The 21430-nt window shown below is 41.0% G+C and overlaps 1 protein-coding gene across 1 annotated transcript; it reads left to right on the top strand.

The window, feature by feature from the left end:
• Positions 1-18743: 18743 nt before the first annotated feature.
• Positions 18744-20100, top strand: LOC145813071 (uncharacterized). Its single transcript, XM_082908333.1, has 2 exons — positions 18744-19420; positions 19836-20100. The coding sequence occupies exons 1-2, from the start codon at positions 18744-18746 to the stop codon at positions 20098-20100; spliced, it is 942 nt and encodes a 313-aa protein (XP_082764459.1).
• Positions 20101-21430: the final 1330 nt, after the last annotated feature.

The raw sequence follows: 21430 nt of genomic DNA on the forward strand, positions 1-21430 counted from the left end.
GGCAGATAAATTGCACATCCAGTCGAACCACCAACCCTCATCAAGGGCGTCGACCAAATGTTGCCTGAAGAAGTAGCCGCGAGCTAAGTATGCTGGGCAAGAGTCCACAACCTGCAACTTGTCCATCAACCACACCTGGGAAGGGATGAAAAATGAGAGAATAAAGAATAGAGAGATGTACGATGAGAGAAAAAGTGAGAAAAGGGTTTTGTGAGAAAACGAGTTTGAGGGCCGAGCAGCGTGAGTAGTACACATGTGAGATTGGGTGGGAAACTTTACCTGCAGCAATAATGGACTCCCCGCAAATCTAGTCGTCTCTCGACGATAAAAGGCATCTAACCCCATCAACGTCTCAGCCAGAGTCATGACAACGCAACTCTTGCCCTCTTTCAAGCCCTGGGTAACCTCGATCAATCGAACGGAGCCTAAGACAAACAGAAAATGAGATAGCATGCACAAACAGAGGGCGTGTCACCGGAATCCTTGCCAATGATGGTTGTTGTGATCGCCGGCATCGGAAAACCGATAGATCAAACTGGGAATGTCCAGCATTCCGTCACAAATCAGAGACCAAGCGTCATGCATAGTGAGTCCACACATTCTCCCTAAGGTTTGGGCATGGCCAAAATTAAGATGGGACGGGATCTCCTCGTCACGCTCAGATTCCAATAAAACTCGAAAATCTTCAAAGGTAGGACACACTTCTTGCCTGCTAAAGCTAAAGACATGTGTCACCGGATTCCAAAACCTTGCTGCCGCATGGAGAAACGGGAGGTGTAACAGGGTACGACCCAGAGTGAATAGTGCGTTTATGCCGAAACCCCAGAAATTTAGCTTTTCCGAGCCATCCAAGTTGTTAATCCAAGACGAGAGATTCTGGGCAAGAAATCCCTCCATTTCGAGCAAATCAGTGTTGAATTGAGTAGAACTACGAAGCTAAGGCCTTTTGTAGGAGATAAGGTGTGAGTGGAGGACAGATGTCAAAGTTTTGGTGGTCCTAGAAATTTATGGCCGGCCGGCCAAATGTAGTGCCGACCGGCCGCTACTTTTGGCCGGTGACAAGTTATCATGGCCGATGGCCTCTACCCCTGGCCGGTGGTCTTCCTCCTTGTTCTATGAACTGTTTATGCTGAGGATTGGGGAATTCTACCACCTCCAATGCCCTCTGGTGATCGATTCTTGCGGAGTCATGCCTATTTGCTTATCGAGTTGTCGTATATTTGCTTATCGAGTTATGTTTCACTCCCTTTAGGTCTTTGATTTGCTTATCGGGTTGTACTCGCACTTGTTTGGTTGTATCGAGTCTCTCTGTTTTGCTTATCGAGTTGTAAATGGGTTCACTACTTGATTATTACGATGCGAACACTCTATTTTCAAACGAATTTCATTCACATTGTTATGTGATCCCATGCGATGCGATGCATAGAAAGCACAAATGTAACACCCTGTTAAACAAAAATAGCAGTTTCATTTCCATCATGTGTTTTGCGAAAATACACAGTTTTGAAAAAATGATAACAAACCCTGCCTGAGGCAGTGCAATGTGCTTAACTACTAGTAAAAAGGAAAGTAAAGAAAAAAAAAGAGTAGGGCAACAAAGTATCAGAGTTGATACCGGTAACCCATCCCTTGAGGTCAATACATCTCTCGCGCCTTTGTTGGGATCCATTGTTTGGTGTGGCACCTCAAGTTTCTCAAGGCAGTGCAAGGAAGTACACCTTTGAAACGTCCGTAGACCTCCGAGTTGACCTCAAATTGTGTCTGCTATGAGTAATGCTCCGTGCGTGCGAGAAGCATCCCCTCCCGTATCCTTTGTGTATCTTGTGAACTTCACAAATCACTTCAATTATAATGTATTGCAGTACTTTGTATTTCTACATCTTGGATAGCTTGCCTTTACCATATTTCAAGTTCCTTTTTAGACACATTGCTTGCGTAGACCGCATGCTTTACTTACATGTGTTCAAGTTCCTTTCTATACACATTGCTTGCGTAGACCGCATGCTTTACTTACATGTGTTCAAGTTCCTTTTTATACACATTGCTTGCGTAGACCGCATACTTTACTTACATGTGTTCAAGTTCCTTTTATACACATTGCTTGTGTAGACCGCATGCTTTACTTACATGTGTTCAAGTTCCTTTTTATACACATTGCTTGCGTAGACCGCATACTTTACTTACATGTGTTCAAGTTCCTTTTTATACACATTGCTTGCGTAGACTGCATGCTTTACTTACATGTGTTCAAGTTCCTTTTTATACACATTGCTTGCGTAGACCGTATGCTTTACTTACATGTGTTCAAGTTCCTTTTTATACACATTGCTCGCGTAGACCGTATGCTTTACTCACATGTGTTCAAATTCCTTTTTATACGCATTGCTTGCGTAGACCGCATACTTTACTTACATGTGTTCAAGTTCCTTTTTATACACATTGCTCGCGTAGACCGCATGCTTTACTTACATGTGTTCAAGTTCCTTTTTATACACATTGCTTGCATAGACACGCATGCTTTACTGACATGTGTTCAATTTCAAGTTTCTATACACATTGCTTGCGTAGACACGCATGCTTTACTTACATGTATTCAAATTTCTTCATACACATTGTACACGTTGTCACGAGTTCTTTACTTACATGTGTTTGTGCCTTCACAGCATTGTTATGCGCCCCACTCGACTTGCGTTGTCACGCACTTTCGATTGCATTATTAGGTATGTTGCTAACAATATTGTACCTGTTAAGTTTGCTTTCTTTGCAGGCACGATATTGTATGTACGGTTCATTTGAGGCTAGTGCAACCAGACGAACCGGACAGGTACTGTATTCTCCGAGTGAGACGTATCGAGAATTGCATAATTCTCTTACATCCTTTCTGCATTGTAGTGTAGTTTGGTGTATGCTAGCTTAAAACTGTCGCATGTTATGCTTCGTTACAGCTTTCTTTGCATGATCATAAGTTATGTTCGGCTCCTTGCATTGTCAGTTGCATTTGGCCCCTGCCTTCGGGCGCATATCTTTATTGTCTTGCATGCTTGTCTAAGTCTTCGGCCTTGTCAAAAATGGGTCGTCCTTGGGCTTTGACATTCACTCCCGTCATTCTTATGACTTTCGAGTTCTGTCAAAGAGGGGCAACTGTAGACACCCTATTTTTGACCGTCCTCAAGACTTGGACGTCACCGTTTGAACACTCGGTGATCATCCTTGTTTGTGTTCGTCTTGAGTTCCCGGAGGCCTTGGCTGCGCGCCTTGCCTTAGAATCTCTTAACTTCTCTGTTTTGTGCTTGGTTGCGACCAAGAGCTTGTGGATGTGTTCCTGAGGGAAGGAGATGGCCTGTCGACCAAGCCTCCTGCCCACCGGCCACCTTGCTTTTCAATCGGCCAAATGTGATGGCCGGCCGGCCAGTTTAACTGCCGGTCGGCCACTTTGATGGTCGGTTGGCCAAGTGTGGTTTTCAATAGATATCTCTGTAGACAGCTGGCACAGCTGTCATTCTAGGCCATACCCCAGCCCATACCTGGACGTTGGTGTTCTGAGGAGCTGCAGATTGATATATATCTATATCAATCAAGCTCTCTCAAGGTGGAGGAGAACAAAAAAAAAAGAAAAAAGGAGGAGATACAACTTTGAGCAAAACAAATCTCTCTCTCTCTCTCTCTCTCTCTCTGTGCATTTTCTGCCTCTCTCTAAGGTTTAGGGCTTGTTTGTGCTCAAAAGTGCATTTTCTTTGCACTTTTGCACACAAACACCTAGTTCTCTACTCCCTTTATTGAGCTGAGGTCCTTGGAGGTGATTTTTGGGGTGATTTGAAGCCTTTTTTTGGGTCCAAAAGTTACTGATTTGCTACTGTGCTTCAAGGGTGAGCTTTTTACCTCTTTTAAGCCTTGTTTTCATAGCTTGTTTTGCCATATTTGCATGCTATTTTAGACTTACCTCTCAACTAAAAAAAGTCTATTTTTAAGTCCCTAACATGTTTGTTTGAGGTCATTTTGGTGTTGGGGGTGATCTACCCCCTTTTGAGCTTTGTTTTGCCTTGTTTTGGGCCACTTTTGTTGACCTCCGAGCTGGTCTTTTCTTGGCCTTTTAACCACTGAATTCTAGAGGAATTTCAGTGGTGGGGATGGGGTTTTGAGGTCCCAAATAGGTGGGGGTTGTACCCCCTCCCTTGCTTTTGTTGGTTTGTGTTAATGGCTCACCAAATGAGCATGTGTTTCCATCTTCTTGAGCCCTTGTTTGAGCATGTTTTTGTGACTTTTTAGACCTGCCTTGACTCTGTTTTTGCTTGGTTTGGTCACCCCTTGCATGTTTCTAATACTTGTAGTGTAATCCTACTTGAGGCTCACCAAAGTGACATGTTTCTCAAGCATGATTTGGCTCCTCTTCAGCATGTTTTTGGTAGTATTTTGGCATGTCATAACCCTATTTTGCATTGGTTCGGACACCTCTTGCATGCTCCATGTACTTGTAGTGCAATCATCTCTCTAGCCTTAATGTGTATCATGTGTTTAGACCATCATTCTAGCATATTTTGGCTTAGCACTGAGAAGATTTTGTCTATGTTTTGCCATGCTTTAGCTCTATTTTGGGTTGGTTAGAGCATCCCTCATTTGCTTCTTGCACTTGTAGTGTAAATCATGCTTATTGGCCTACTTTGCTTGACATTTTACCCTTTCATTCTAGCATGTATTGCTTGTGTTAAGCATGGTTTTGGCATTGTTATGGCATGCTTAGGGACTGTTTTGAGGCATCCTTGGTCACATGACATTGTTGCATGCTTGTTGAATAGTTCACGGTTTGCATAATATGACATGCTCATGTTGCATTAGGCTTGCTTGCATGTTTGCATCACATCCCTCTAGATCAAACATGATGGAGGTTGGGGCCCCTTTGTATGTTTTGTGTGCATTTCATTTTACATTGAAATTGCATACTTGGCCTTTTGGGCCATCATGCATCAAAATGCGCAATTGATGCCCCGATGGTCGAGGGCCACGCTCCCTTGAGTCCATAACATGATAAGGAGTGTGTCCATGCATACATTTGCTTGAAAATTCCATGTCATACACTGCTTGCCCTCTGCTGCTGTCAACTGCAGGTTTCAGCAGGAATATTTGGCCGGCCAGCAGTGTTTAGTGCCGACCGGCAAAGAATGTTTGGCCGAGAGCACAATATTTAGCCGATGAGAGTATTCCCATGGCCGGTAGTATGTTCTTTTGGCCGGTAACATTCCACAACGCTCAAGGAGCAGTTCTGGGGACTTTCAAAATTTTTAGAGGGGCAAGGCAGTGTAAACAGAGGCAACAGTGCTATGGCAGCGAGTTTCCGGGCGAGACGAGTCAAGCATGCATCATTCACGCATCCCGAGGCGGGGCCGTGGCCACCTTCTTTCTGCATTTAATTTGTTAATTAATTAGAAATTCTGTAATAATTAATTTAGTATTATTTATTCGGACTGTAATATTTATTCGGACCCTCCGAGTGAGGGCAATTGTGTAATAAGTGTGCGTGAGTGTGTGTATGTCTCCCAACCCGACGTCTTTCTTCCCTTTTATTTACTAGCTTTCGATGGTTAGTCTAGGGCATGCTTCAATTAGCATATAGTATGATAGCATGTTTGCATCCATTCATTCATCTTACATGCACCGGGCTCGGTACATCATACTAACTGCACTTGTATTTCAATTCCAAGTTGAATACCTGTTAGTTGTAGCATTTTCACATGCCATCTTTAGGATAGCCGAGCCTATTGCAGTTGCATCTTGCATGTATTGCATTAGCCATCTCAACATGAACTAGGATCATGCACATGATTACTAACTAGCTTCTGTTCTGGCTTGGAGTACTTGGTAAGCATTTATGTTTTAGCATACCGCATGCGTGTGAGTGTTGCCATAATAGCATGATTACCATGAGGCTAACTGCTTATGTGATGCAACTGCTTGAATGCCTGTGGATGGAGGTTGAATTAACTAAATTGGGATAACGCATTAAAACTATGAGTTTTAAGCCCACTAGATAGTGGCAAAATCATCTTTTCTAAAGCCTATCTGAGGGTGGGAAAATCTACATTTTTAGCCTACTTGCGAGTAGCAAACCATTTTCAAAACAAGCATGAAATGTTTTGTTCCAATTTAGGCGATTTGGTCTATACTTGTTTGCTATGCGCATAACAGTAATTCTAGGCTAATAACTGGGATAAGAACACATAACGTTTTCAAAAACGGATATCATGGTTAGTAAAGGCCGATCTTCGAATCAGGCGAGAGGGGGTGCTCATAGCTGACCTTCCCCAATCGTACCCAAGTTCCCGAGCCAAGGCAACTTTGGTGATGACAGACACGTGGCCTTAGGCAAACGAGTCAGGGTTTCCTAAATTTCCCAAAATAAAATATTTAGGTGGTGACTCTGTATCTGGCAAAGCAATCCATATTTGGCACTTCTTTCAAAAAACCTGTTTTCAAAAACTATTTGCTAGATTTGGACTCTTTGATGATTCATCGGTCTTGCATTGCACTCTGCGAGATTAGATACAGGATCGTGACACCAATTGAGTCCGAACTGTAGCATGAGGCCCGAGGGCGCGTCTACAGTCGGCCATACCAGAAAGGTGGCCTCCCAGGTGAATGCAACATAGTGGTGGTATGGGAGACTAGAAAATGTGGCTCAAAAGTGAGGGAGACCGAGGGGTCAAAAGGGTCAAGCACCAAAGGTGGTCGGCCATACCAAATAGGTGGCCTCCCAGATGAATGCAACACAATGGTGGTATGGGAGACCAGAAATTGTGGCCCAAAAGTGAGGGAGACCACCTCTCTAACAAGAAAATCGGGCGGCGAAAAGAAAAGTGGTCTCCCAGAAGAAAAGGTGGTCTCCCACCATGCTACCACCTTTCTAACAATAAAACTAGGGTCCATGCCAAAAATGAACCCTAACCGATGCAAAACGAGGGTTCGGGGGCCAAAACGCGCAGTCGGGGGCCCCGAAAACTGACTGTTAAGCGTCAAAAGTGGCGTGCGACCCCGAAGGTGGTCTCCCGGGCCACAGTGTCCCTCTAGGGAGAGGAAACAAGGTGTGTGCCAAAAATCGGAGCAAACAGAGGTAGTTAAGCGGTCCCGAACCGAGGCGCGCGGTCGACGGCTCCGAAAACCGAAAACTGGTCTTCAAACGGGAAAAGTGGTCTACGACCACGAAACGTAGCCTACGGCCACTGAGAGATGGTGTACAAGACCTCTCCCTCCCTTCGGGAAGAGAAAACAGAGAAAATGGGACCTGGTTCGCAAACCAAGGCAAGGCATGAAAAGGTTCCGAAGCCCGGAGGCAAGGCTCTCAGTCGAGACTTTGCAACATCAGAACGAGCACAATATGCAACATCACTGAGCGCTCAGTTGGTGACGTCTGAGTTTTAAGGTCGGTCAAAAATGGGGTGTCTACAGTGCACAAGTGAGATTGTCTTCCCAGTCAAACTAAACTGAAGAGAGGAGGAGACCACCAATGTGGCTTAAAGAACACACGCCTTAGCCTTAGTGGGATTATATGAGAAGCAGAATGGAGAATAAACAAGGAAACAACATTTTGACATCATCATCCACAAGAACAGTTTGTGTGTATAACTACTATATATTTCATTCAAAGTCATAATATGCACTTCAAATCCATAGATACATGCACACACAACTTTTCCTAAGATTGCAATTTATTAAATTGACGAAAAGTAAAACAAAATCCACCATTTATTCTAGACCTTGGATCCGATAAAAATGGATAGAAGCCTCTTCCATATTTATTTCCTAAACCCTTGACTGCAGCATGTCCTGACTTCATTCATTGCCTTACCTCCTATTGATATATGCAATCTATGACAGTAAACATCTACCTACCACACCAACCTATCTACCAAGTACCAATAAACTATCTAAAACTCTAATCCAATCGAAAGTAGCTAATCATACACTGGTATGATCATAAGTCATTAGACAACTAACAAAGCATGATCTATAGTCGTTGGGATCAATGAAACATATTGTCCTTCTAATTATTCACAGTATGCTAAAGATATATCTTAAAGCATGATAACTCTAAAGCTATTTCCTCAGGAAATCCTTCATAAAAAAATAGTTGGAATTTGTTTATATTTTATCACAAACTTGGTATAATTATTGAAGTATATTGTTAATTATGCAAATTCTGGTGTAACTCATTCAAGCTTAAAACAATGATTCAGAAATATATATTTAGAATAGAAAGGTAAATTCCTTTTCCCTACCTCTTCTTCTCTAATATTTGTTTTTCTTGTGTCCAAACCACCTCAACAGAAAGGGAAATGAAGGATTGGTACTATGATAACCCTATTTTGTGTTATGTTAATTAACCTTAATTATGATTGTGATTATGTGCTTAATATGATTTTGGGTGCTAATTATGTGATTAATTATGTTTTTGAATCTATATATGTTCACTGTAGAGGAATCTGTTTGATTTTCTGTTATAAAATTTAAATTGAAAGCCGTAGAGGCGACGGAAATTGAAATTGACCATATTTTTGTGATTAGCTTGATTTTTATAGCCTACGGTGAGATTTAATTAAAAATTGATTCGGATCAAAATAATTAAATTGAATTGATTAAATTAAGTACAATTGGCTAGTCTTAATTGAGTTTGATTAGTTTAAACTAATCACCTAGTATATACATGGACTAAACACACTTAAGCTCATATTTTGAGCTCAAAGATTTGGAAGTACACTCTAGAGAGAGAGAGAGAGAGTTCAATTTGAAGATTTTAGCTCAAAGCTTAGAGAATTGAAGAGCTAGATTCGAGAACTAGCTAGAATTTGGAAGATTGGGGTTTCTAGGTGAGTAATTAACTCTTAATTCATGAGTTAGAGTTTGTATTTATGTGAATTCAAAGTATATACGAAGTTAAATACATGAATTAAGCTAAGTTCAGTGAATTTGAGACCAATAGATCCATGCATGCAAGAATTGGCAATTAATTTGCATACTTGGATGTATAGCATGTTGATCATGTAATATTGAGTGTTGTTTGATACATGCATGTAAGAATTTCCATGTATTGAAGCTTGATTTCAAGCCTTGGAGCTTGTCTATGCAAGATAAAAAAAACATAGAATGTATATTGTAGCCTCGACTTTCTCCGCGCCCCCTTTCAAAGAGCTCGAATTGGTCCTACAGTTCGGACTCCTGTTACGGTTCTGAATCTAATCTCACAAAGTGCAATGTGAGACTGATAAACAGCAAAGAGTCCAATCCGGTAAATCATTTTGGAAAATCAATTTGAGATCAAATAATGTCAAAATTGGACTGCTTTGCCAGATTACAGAGTCGCCACCTAAATATTTTGTTTTTGGAAAAATTTAGGAAACCTTGACTCGTGCCAAAGGCCACGTGTCCGTCATCACCAAAGTTGCATCGGCTCGGGAACTTGGGTATAAGAGGGGAAAGTCCTGAAATGAGCACCCCCGCTTGCCCGATCAAAGGATCGACCTCTACTAAGCATGATATGCTGTTTTATGAACACATGTTCTTATTTCGGTTATTAGCTAATTTTACAATGTGATGCACACACAAGTATAGGCTAAGTCGCAAGACTTGGAACAAATCAACTCATGTTTGTTTTCGAAAATGGTTTGAATTTGTCACCCTCAAGTGGGCTTAGAAAATGCAAATTTGCCACCTTTAAGTGAGCTTAAAACATGATTTGCCACTTCGCAAAGTGGGCTTAAAACATACAATCATCGAATTGTTCCAATTCAAGCAATAAAGCCTTCATCCACGGGCATTCGTGCAATTCATCAAGTAAGCACATAGCCTCATGGCAAGCATGCTATCATGGCAACACTCATACTCATGCAAGTATGCTAAAGCGTAAAACTTACAGTGTACTCCAAGCCAAAACAAAAGATAGTTAGAAAAATGCATGATTCTAACTATGTTAAAATGCCTAATACAACACATGCAACATGAAATTAATAGGCTCGGCTATCTAAGATGGCATGTGAATGCAACAATTTGATAAGATGCTTTGAAACACGTATTCAAATAAGTATTGAAATTGCAATGCAGTTTAAATGATGCGTGCAGACGCGTCCCGCGAGGGGCCTTCGCTACTACAGTTCGGACTCGATTTGATGTCACGGTTCTTAATCTTGAACCAAAGAGTCCAAATTCGGCAAATCGTTTTGAGAAACAGATTTTGAAAAGAAGTGCCAAATATGGACTGCTTTGCCAGATACAGAGTCGCCACCTAAATATTTTTTATGGGGGAATTTAGGAAACCCTGACTCGGTGCCGAAGGCCACATGTCCGTCATCACCGGAGTTGTCTCGGCTCGGGAGCTTGGGTACGATCGGGGAAGGTCAGCTATGAGCACCCCCTTTCGCCCGATCCGAAGACCGGCCTCTACTAACCATGATATCCGATTTTGAAAACGCTATGTGTTCTTATTCCAGTTATTTTAGCCTAGAATTACTATGTTATGCGCACAGCAAACAAGTATAGACTAGATTGCCTGATTTGGAAACAAGCATTGCATATCCGTTTGTTTTGAAAAGCGCTTCGGAATTTGCTACTCGCAAGTAGGCTAAAACACGGATTTCAACGAGTTTTCCAACTCAAACAATCCAACCTTCACCCTCAGGCATTCAAACAGTAATATCACGTAAGCATTTAGCCACATGGTAAGCATACTGTCATGGCAACATTCACACGCATGCGAGATGCTAAAGCATAAATACTTACATCGTACTCCGTGCCAAAAACAGGAACATGTTAGCAATCAATGCATGATCCAAGTCCATGTTAAGTGCCTAATGCATCGCATACAAAATGTCACTAGAGTAGGCTCGGCTAGTCTATGAATGACATGTGGAAATGCACAACTAACATGTATTCAGTTTGGAATTTGAAATACAGATGTGGTTAGAATGATGCGCCGAGTCCGGTGCATGCAAAGCAAATGTATGAATGCACGCATGCATTGCATGAGGTATGCTAATTTAAACGTGCCCTAATACTAACCATCAAAGCAGGTAAATGAAAGGGAAGAAAGAAATGGGGATTGGGAGACATACACACACTCACCGACACTTATTACAGATTTGCCCTCGCTCGGGGGGACCGAATAAATAATACAAATTAATTAACTACGTAAGCTAATTAAATATTACAAATTGCCTAATTAATTAATAAATTAACTAAGCTAGGAAAGGCAGTAAACTGCCTCGGGAGGAGGGCTAGATGCAGCGCATGCTCGGGTCCTGCTCGGAAGTGCGCCGCCATGCATGGTCTGCCTCTGTTTTCCCTGTTCTGCTCCTCTGGAGACTGTCAAAGTCTCAGAATTGCTTCTCTGGGTACTGGGGAGTGCCACCGGCTGAGTAAAATGCCCACCGGCAATTGTATATAGTCACCGGCACAAGATGAAGCTATCGGCAGAAGAATAATTGCCGGTCGGCAACGTACACTGCCGGTCGGCAAAGAATGCCTACAGAACCCGCAACTCACAGCAGCAGAGGACAGAACTTGCATGGCAATGCAATTCAAACTATGTATGCACCAATCATGCCCCCTATCATGTTTGTGACTCAAAGGGACATGTGTCTCGATTCTCGGACCACCAATCACGCATTTCCATGCATGATGGCCCAAAGAAGCAAGTGTGCAACTTTCATGTCAAATGAAATGCAAACCAAATAAACAAACCAAGGCCCAATTCCTATCACCAAATCAAGGAGTAAGGCATGCATGCAAGATGCAATGCAACCTAGGCATGCAAGCTAAGGATGCAACATGGCATGGCAAGACACTTATGCAAGCATGAGGCAATGCAAATTGATGGAAAGGTGGACTTACATATAATTTAGGCAGCTCTAATTAGGCCTAAAACAAGGGCCAAAGTGCTATAATGAGGGACCAAATACACATGCACACATACACATGTTGAAAGGCCAACACTTAGGCACAAATTGGACAACTCTAACACATTTGAAAGAAGGTAATCATGGACATGTAGCATGCAACATAAGCATTGAAAATCATGTTAAAACATGGAGCTAAATCAAGCAACAAATCAAGCCAAACATGCAACAAATGGCCTAAGTGCTTGAAGCAAGTCAAAGGGGCTTGAACTATGGCCAAGCCAACCAAGCCTCACAAGGAAAAGGGGGCTTAAAATAAGTTCAAGGAAGACCTAGACCATGCAAAGGGGACCCCCTAGATGGCATCTAAGTGGCTCAAAATCAAAGGCATGTATAATCACCAAAACATGGAACATGTTACACAAACCTTCAAAGCATCAAAGAGGTAACTAAAGCAAGCATATAAGCATAATATAAGGTCTGAAATGACATGGTGGATGATTCCAAATCACCAAATCAATGCAAAAATGTCATGATATACACTCATACACTTAAGGCCAACAAGCCGGAATGCAAAGGAGCTATACTAAGCATGCCAAATTTGACCCAAACAACCTAGGACAGACCTAAAACATGGAAAAATATGCACAAAACCTTCACAAGACTAAGCCTAAAACATGCTTGAACAAAGGCTAACAACCTAAGGCATATTAAGGCAATAACAAGGTATTACATGGTGGGTATGCTAAGCATGCATGGTGTACCAAAACCAACACACAACAAGGTTATATCATGGCATAATAAGCATGGAAAACAACCAAGATATGATCAATACACATTCTAACATGGTGCTCTCTCAAGAGGCCAAAAAAGGGTCCCTTTCAAGGACAACAAGGAAAGGGGGTGGCCCTCCCCTTTTGGAGACTTTAAGGCACCATCTCCACCACTGAAATCCCTCAAGATTTCAGTGGTGAAGAGGCCCAAACACCAAAGTCTCGAAACTTGCTCAAAATGGCTCAAAATGGGGCCTTTCAAGGCCTAAGAGGGGTAAAACACCCTCAAACCACAAAACATTCTTAATAAAAAATCAAGAGGGCTAAAAAATAGAACTTTTTTGTATTATACACTAAGCACAAAAACAGTTCAAAGATAGGCAAAAACAAGATGCAAAAATGGGGAATAAAAGGGAAGTTTCTCACCCTTGTAGACCACCTTCACAAATGATGCTCCAATGGCCCTCCTTGGCTTGAATCCAACACCAAAACACCAAAATCAGCCCCTTAGAACCTCAGGAGCCAAAGGAAGGTGAAACACTAGGTGTTTGTGTGCAATAGTATAGACTAAAACACCTAGAACACAAAGAGAGTAAAAGAGAGATAGAGTGTGTATCTAACCCTAACCCTAAAACCAGAGCTTCTCTCTGTGTTCTCTCTCTCTAAATGTTTAAAATGTCTAACCCTCAAGCCAAGAGACAAGGCTCTCTCTTATAGAGCTTTTTGTCTTGTAAAGCTTACAAGACAAGTTTCTAAAGAGGGAGATCCCTCCATACACGTGTATGGAGGGGAGCAAAAAGCAAGACAGCTGTCTTAAAATATCTGCAAAAGCAGATGCACAGTAGTCGGCCGGCCGAAAGTGCCATTTTGGCAAAATTGAGTGCCAACCGGCAACAAAGAGTGCCGACCGGCAATATACATTGCCGATGGCATCAAAAACCAGCCGGTGGCCTCTAGCCACTGCCGGTGGTATGTGGGGATGCCTCACAAGGCATTCCCTGCCCCTCCAAGGCAAAACACAAGTGTTTGGTGCAAAACCAGACACTAAACAGTCGAGTTCGGAGATCCTGAGGCAAGGCGTGTGAGCCGAGACCTCCGGGAACTCCAAACGAACACAAACATGGATAATCACCGAGTGTTCCAAGCGGTGATGTCCGAGTCTTGAGGACGGTCAAAAATTGGGTGTCTACAATGCGCCGAGCCTCGGTGCATGCATGACAAATGAATGAATGCAAACATGCGAGCATAAGGTATGCTAATTGAAAATGACCCTAATCTAACCATCAAAAGCGGTTAAATAAAAGGGAGAAAGACGTGGGGTTGGAAGATATGCACACACGCATGCACACTTATTACAACATTACACCCTCGCGAAAAACGGTCCGAATGAACAAGCTAAGCTACACTAAGCTAAGCTATTACAAACCAAAACTAATTAACTATTCTAGCTAATTAATTATTACAACACATTTGAATAACTAGCTATGCTAAGCTAATTAAAATAGTACAAAATGAATTAAACTAATTAATTAGAACACATGTATTAATTAGCTATAACTAGCTAATAAAGAAATTAAGTGGCCTCGTGGGCGAGGAAGACATGCATGCTTGGTTACTTCCTCCTGAAAATCCATCACCTTGCCACCGGTTGCCTCTGTTTGCACTCGCCTTGATCTCTGAACACTGCACTAACTTCCAAATTGCCTCTGCTCCAAACAGGAACATATTTGCACAAGAATTGATTGGTGGCCGGTCGGCCACCGCTTTTCCCAGACTTTTGTTTTTGCTGCAACAGAGAGCAACAGAGGCAAAGCAATGCATTTCTCAAGGAATGTGTATACTGCCACCCTCCTTATCATTTCTCAAGCTCAAAGGAGTATGGCACTTGGCTCTCAAGCCACCAATCGAGCATTTTCAATGCATGATGACCAAAGAGTCAAGCTTGTACAAGCTTAATGAATGCACAAATAAGACTCAAAGGACCACCACCCTATCACGCATGATCAAGGGTGACGGTGACCAAGAAATGTGACACGTTTCATCACTTTGAGTATGAAATGTCCCACATTTCTTGTGTTTGGATTAACGTCCGATCCAAACACATGCAATGCAACACAAATATGCTTATCTTGCTCAAGTTTTACTTGGTTCATTTGGTTTACACATTTTAAATTACTAATTAGTCCTTTAACCGATTAAGTCCAATGTGAGAGTCCTCTAATTGGAAAGAGGGCCTAAGCTGCAAATGCCTTGAGCATGAAAGAGGCCTCATGCTGTTGGTTAGTGGAAACCCTCAAGCAAGGATTAAAATCATTAGGCATGAGAGCCTCAAATTCACACTCAAGCCAACAAGGGGCTCAAGACCACTTTCAAAACAAATTGAAAATGAAGAATAGAGGGAGGTTGCAAACTTTTAGTGTTGAAATGGCATGCAAAAAGACACTAAATCATGCAAACAACAAATGCAATACATGCTAAGAGCCAAAAGCATCAAAACTAGTGATGAGCGCTACACTAGAGGCATGCAATACCAAACTCAAATGACCAAACCAGCTATAGACAGAGCTAAATCATGCCAAAACAGTGCCTAAAACATGCTGAGATTGAAGCACAAAAAGCTAGAAAAACATGCTCACATGTTAGCTTGCAAACAAGACTCAAAACACAACTCTCAAAAGCAATGAAAGAGTGAAATATGTGAGAGTGTGATAGAGCTACATACACTGAAATCACATGTTAAATGATGCTGCAACATGCAAACAACTCAAACACTTCATGCTAGAAGCCTCAAAACAATGACCTAGTGACGGCATTTGCACTATAGATATACAAAACATGATTCATATGATCAAAGCAGCCCAAAACAGTGTTGAAACATGCCAAATTAGAGCCTAAAACATGCTTGAACTAAGCTAACACAAGGTACAAAATCAAGCTACCATGTAGTGCTAACTTGGCATGCAAGAGAGACACAAGGAGAGGAGGCCACCCCCTCCATTTTTCGACCTCAAAACCAAGTTTTTGCCACTGAAATTCCCCAGAATTCAGTGGTTAAAAGGCCAAAAAAAGTTGTTTTAAAAGCTTTGAAAAATGGCACAACACTTTAGCAAACAAGCTACAAAAAGGGTAGACCACCCCTAACTCCAAAACAAACCTCAAACCACCATTTTAAACCATAAAAATAGAGATTTCAGAGGTTAAAACCAGCCTCAAAACAACATGCAAAGGTGGCCAAACGAGTAACTAAAACAAAGCTTAAAAGAAGTAAGCCTTATACCTTTGAAGCAAAGTACTAAAGTAGCAACACTTCTGAGCTAAAACCACTCTTAGAAGCTCAAACAAGGCCTCCGAGAACCTCAGCTCCAAGATGAGAATGTTTGGTTAAGGGTCTCTTTGCAAAAGTGTAGAGAATTCCCACTTTCAAGCACAAAATAGGGAGAGAGAGAGGAAAATTTTGCTCACAAAATTGTGTAACCTCCCAAATGGGGGAGAGACCTACCCTTATATAGAAATGCAAGCCAAAGGCTTGCTTTCATCCCTCCATACACGTGTATGGAGATGGCATTCAGTGATCAACAGTTGGCACAGCTAGAAAAAAAAATATCTGAAAAATGAGAAAAATGGCCGTTGGCCAATTTAAGTGGTCGGCCGGCCACCTCCCTTAGCCGACCGACCACTTCAAGTGGCCGACAAGGGGGAAAAGTGGCCGACAAGGCCCTTCTCCCCTCCAAGTAAGGGGCACCAAGGTTTGGCCCAAAAACAAGCACAAAACAAAAAGGGTTTAGAGGCTCAAAGATAAGGCGTTCCGCCGAGAACTTCGGGCGCTCAAAACAAACACAATCATCGAGTGCACATACGATGACGTCTAAGTCTTGAGGTCGGTCAAAAATGGGGTGTTTACATATATATAAAGTTTACGGTTTGAAATTTGTTGAATTCATGGAATTTTGGACTGAGGGCCAAAATTAACTTCAAATAGTTGTAATTGAGAATGTTCTTGCATATTTGGGTGAATCATGCTTGAAATTGGACCTTTCAAATGTGTTTTGAGCTTCAAACACAATTCTGGAAATTCCAGACTTTGGCCTGTCCGCTCGAGCGAAAAAAGTCTCGCGCGAGCGTAAAAATCAAGCTCCCAGAAGTTTTACAAAGAATTGCATGGTAGCTCGAGTGGCAAAACTTGCACTCGAGCGAACCCTATTTCGCAAGACTCGTCGCTCGAGCGATCGAAATCTCGCTCAAGTGTAAAAATCATGCAACCAGTACTTTTACAGAGTTTTACAAGCTGCTCGAGCAACCAAAGTTGCGCTCGAGTGGCGTACCCTATTTTAGAAAATTTTGAAAAGTTGTTTCATATTCTGTTTTCCGTTCTTTCCCATTTCTGAGCATTCTTAGGCATGCATTATGCATTATAAATGAATAAAAGAAAAGGAAAGAGGCCTGAGAGAAATAAACAAGTTAAGAACAGATTGAATTGCTTACGACCCAATGTGTTATGAAATGTGTAGGGTCAAGCGCAAGGGCAAATCCAGCGACAGAACATTGTGAGTAATATCTTAATACAGATATTTTCAAGTATGTTATCTTCCAAACGCTATTTTTGTACAAGCTTCTTGGATTTGTTGATTTGGATTATGAGTGAGTATCCGATATGCCTAATTTTGTATAAGGCTCTATTGATTTGGGCCCAATGCCATTTGATATGTATGAATTAGGCCTAAGGCCGTCTGATACGTATGATATGTATGAATAGGACCTGAGGCCATTTGATACGTTTGATATGTTTGAATTGCACCTGAGGACGTTTGATACATTTGAATATTTTGATGGACTAAAGGTTGTTTGAATATGAATGTAATGGGCCAAAGGCCGTTTGAAAAAAAAGTTAATCATGATCATGAATATGAAATGTGCATAACTATGAATATGGAAAATAATGGGCTCGAGCCCGTTAATACGTGATATGTCTAAAATGTTTGAATTGGGCCAAATGTTGTTTGATGAATAATGGGCCCGAGGCTATTTGATATGATTGATAAAGATCAAAATGGGCCTGAGGCTGTTTGACATGTACAATAAAGTCACAAAATGGGCCTAAGGCCATTTGTATTTGAAATTCACAAATTCAACGTACTTAATATGAATCTCATTCATATAACCCTTTTACTTTGGTATTATTCACTGGGCGTTAGCTCACTCTTATTTTTATCTATGTAGGTGAGCAATGGGATGTTCAACCCCAGTCTTAATAGAGTTAAGAAAAGAACCCGAGCTTTGTGGAGTCAGCCTAGGTGCCTCACACATGAGGCTTTGTTAATGACCTTTTGTATTTTCTTTTGCTACTTCCATTGGTCATGATAGACCATTTATGTGTATAAGCTTTTGGTATAGTTGACTATATGTTTGAATGATCCTGGGTGTATAAGATGTTAACTATTATATGTGGTGTGAGTTATTATCTAGTATATGGGAAATGTTTTTGATATGCCATGCAAGCACAGCTCATTGGACAAAATTTTTAAAGTCTGCTTCCGGTTTGGTCCCTTATTTGTAATGATACGTTTAATCTTGTTTGAGGCTATAGGTAATCTCATGATTAATTGCTGGTTTTGACCTTAATTTATAGGGGTAGGTTCGAGTCATGACAGAGTGGTATCAGAGCACGAGTTAATAACTCACACACTTGTCCAAAGGAGCAATAGAGTATCTAGAAAAGATCTAGGATGCATTCATGTGACAAGTATGTAATGGAGTACATCGAGAATATGCTTAAATGTTTGAAATGAATGACTATGTGACATATGAATTGTTGTCTACTTGTATATGCCTACATGTATACATCTTGCATGAAGAATAATGCAAGTTTAATCAGATAGCGGTGAGAACAAGAGCTGACGAGTTAGAGGAATCCTCTACTGCTAGAATGGATAGGATGGAAAGATTAATACAAGAAATGATAGAAACGTTGAGGCAACAACAACAATGGCAGCAACAGTGGCAACAACTGCACCCTCTACCTCTATTACAGCCTGTACAACCTGTATAAGGCTTGCCAAATAATGATCGAACAATAGCTCTCCCCAATAAGTTTAAGATGAAACCACCACAATTTCATGGGGAATGGTTCTTGGAAATCTTCTACCACAAATATTTTCCACAATGCGTCAGTGATAGAAAAGTGTCAGAATTTATGGAACTTAAGAAAGACAGCATGACAGTAGCTGAGTACGAGGCCAAGTTTACTGAATTGGCTAGATTTGCGCTGCACATGGTTGACACCGACTATAAGAAAGCGAGAAAATTTGAAGGAGGTCTTCGAGATGACATTTTAGAAAATGTGAATGTGCAAAAGCTAGAAAGCTATATTGATGTGCTGGATCGGGCTATCTTATCAGAAGCTAACATAGCCAAGCAGAGTAAACCATTAACTGACTGGCAAAATAAAAGGCAAGGTTTCTTTTCAAAGAAACAGAATACGAGATCCTCAAGTACTTCAAATTCCTCTAAGATACGTCTCCAATGTAGTCCATGTGGTAAAAGACATCGCGAGATTCATTATCGTATTTCAGGGGCCTACTTTAAATGTGGTAAAACGGGACATATGGCAAGGGATTGTAACCAAACCAGTGGACAAATAGCTGCTAGCTCAACTGGATCAATTCCAAAACTAGGAAATACTACAGGGCCTACTACTACCAGAGACACCATAAGGCAGGGGAGAGTCTTTACACTTGTTCCGGGTTACACGAAACATAAAAGTTGTCGTCTCAGGTACTATCTCTATATGTAATCAGGATGCTTTTGTGTTAATTGACTCCGGATCAACACACGTCTTTGTAACTTTTGCTTTTGCATCTAGATTGAGTAGACCTTTAGAATTATTGCCATATTTGTTATGTGTATCTGCTCCATTAGAGGAATCTGTGTTATGTGCATCTGTGTGTTGATTTTGTGATATGCATATTGTGAGTGCTACTTTGTATGTAGATTTATTACCCTTAGACTTTAAACATTTTGATGTAATTCTGGGTATGGATTGGTTATCTAAATACTGTGCCACCATTGATTGTGTAATGAAACAAGTTATATTTAGACCACCAGGGTATGAAGAAATTGTGTTTATGGGTAATGGGATAGTGCCTCCACCTTATTTGATATCTGTAATGAAAGCATGTAAACTGATCAGGAAAGGGTGTCAGGGTTACTTGTGTAGCGTATTGTCTGAACAATCTATGAATGTAGAATTGAACAGTATCATTATTGTTAGAGAATTTCCGGATGTGTTCCCAGAAAAATTACCAAGAGAACTAGTTGACAGGGAAATAGAATTTACTCTTGATATTGTGCCAGGCACTCAGCCTATCTCAAAAACCCCTTACAGAATGTCTACTGCTGAAATGAAAGAACTGAAAGAACAATTGAAAGACTTACTTGACAAAGGGTTTATCTGACCAAGTACTTTACCATGGGATGTGCCGGTATTGTTTGTGAAAAAGAAAGATGGGACTTTGTGCCTGTGTCTCGACCATCGGGAGCTGAACAAGGTAACGATAAAGAATAAATACCCTTTACCCAGTATTAACGATTTGTTTGATCAGTTGTGGAGATCGTAAATATTTTTCAAAATTGATTTGAGATCCGGGTACCACCAGTTGAAGGTAAAAGCAGAAGATGTTGAAAAAACTGCATTTCGGACAAGGAATGGTCACTATGAATTTCTTGTGACTAATGCCCTTGCAGCATTTATGGATCTTATGAATCAAATTTTTAAGCCTTATCTTGATGAGTTTGTTATGGTTTTTATCGATGATATTTTGATATATTCAAAGAGTAAACTCGAACTGGAACAACATATGAGACCTGTCATGTGAACACTTAGAGAATAAAATTTTTTTGCTAAACTAAAGAAGTGTGAATTTTGGTTGGATAAGGTTGTTTTCTTAGGACATGTTATCAACAAAGAGGGGATTTCAGTAGACCCATAGAAAATTGAGGTAATTGTGAATTGGCCTACTCCAACAAATGTAACGGAAGTCCTCAGTTTCATAGGTTTAGCCAGGTACTACAGAAGGTTTATGAAAGATTTTTCGAAGTCAGATGTACCACTTACTCAACTCACCAACCGTTCGAATGAACCGACGAAAGGGAGTATGCCTTTCAAGAATTAAAGACAAGGCTAACCACTGCACCAGTTTTGACATTGCCTTGAAGTATGGAAAACTTCGTGATATATAGTGGTGTTTCTTACAAAGGTTTGGGTTGTGTATTAATGCAGAATGGAAAGGTGATTGCTTATGCCTCCCGACAGTTACAACTAGATGAAAAAACTACCCAACACATGATTTTGGAATTGGCTGCAGTCATGTTTACTTTAAAAATTTGGCGGCACTACTTGTATGGGGCAAAATGTGAAGTTTATATGGATCACAAAAGTTTAAAGTATTTCTTTACTCAAAAAGAGATGAATATGTGGCAGACAAGATAGCTAGAGTTGATAAAAGATTATGATCTTCAAATTCAATACCACCCAAGAAAAGCCAATACAGTTGTCGATGAATTGAGCAGAAAATCAATGGGGAACTTAGCTTGTCTACTCACTAAACAACAAGAGATCTTGCAAGATTTTGAGAAAATCGAGATTGAAGTTGTGTTACATGAGCAAACTAGGTTGATAGCTGCCATTTTAGCTGAGCCAGCAATATTTAATGAAGTCAAGCAAAGGCAAAGAGAGGATGAATTCCTCAAGAAAATAATCGAAGAATCTGAAGTAAATCCAAAACC

Source organism: Camellia sinensis, chromosome 15 (genome assembly GCF_055761805.1).
Source record: "Camellia sinensis isolate YWXY chromosome 15, ASM5576180v1, whole genome shotgun sequence".
NCBI lineage: Eukaryota > Viridiplantae > Streptophyta > Magnoliopsida > Ericales > Theaceae > Camellia > Camellia sinensis.

Bases quoted from the DNA above. Each gene is read 5' to 3' on its own strand.
- LOC145813071 (XM_082908333.1), top strand. From the start codon at position 18,744: ATGAAACCACCACAATTTCATGGGGAATGGTTCTTGGAAATCTTCTAC. The intron at 19,421-19,835 runs GTACTATCTCTA...TAAACTGATCAG, and splicing joins CATAAAAGTTGTCGTCTCAG to GAAAGGGTGTCAGGGTTACT.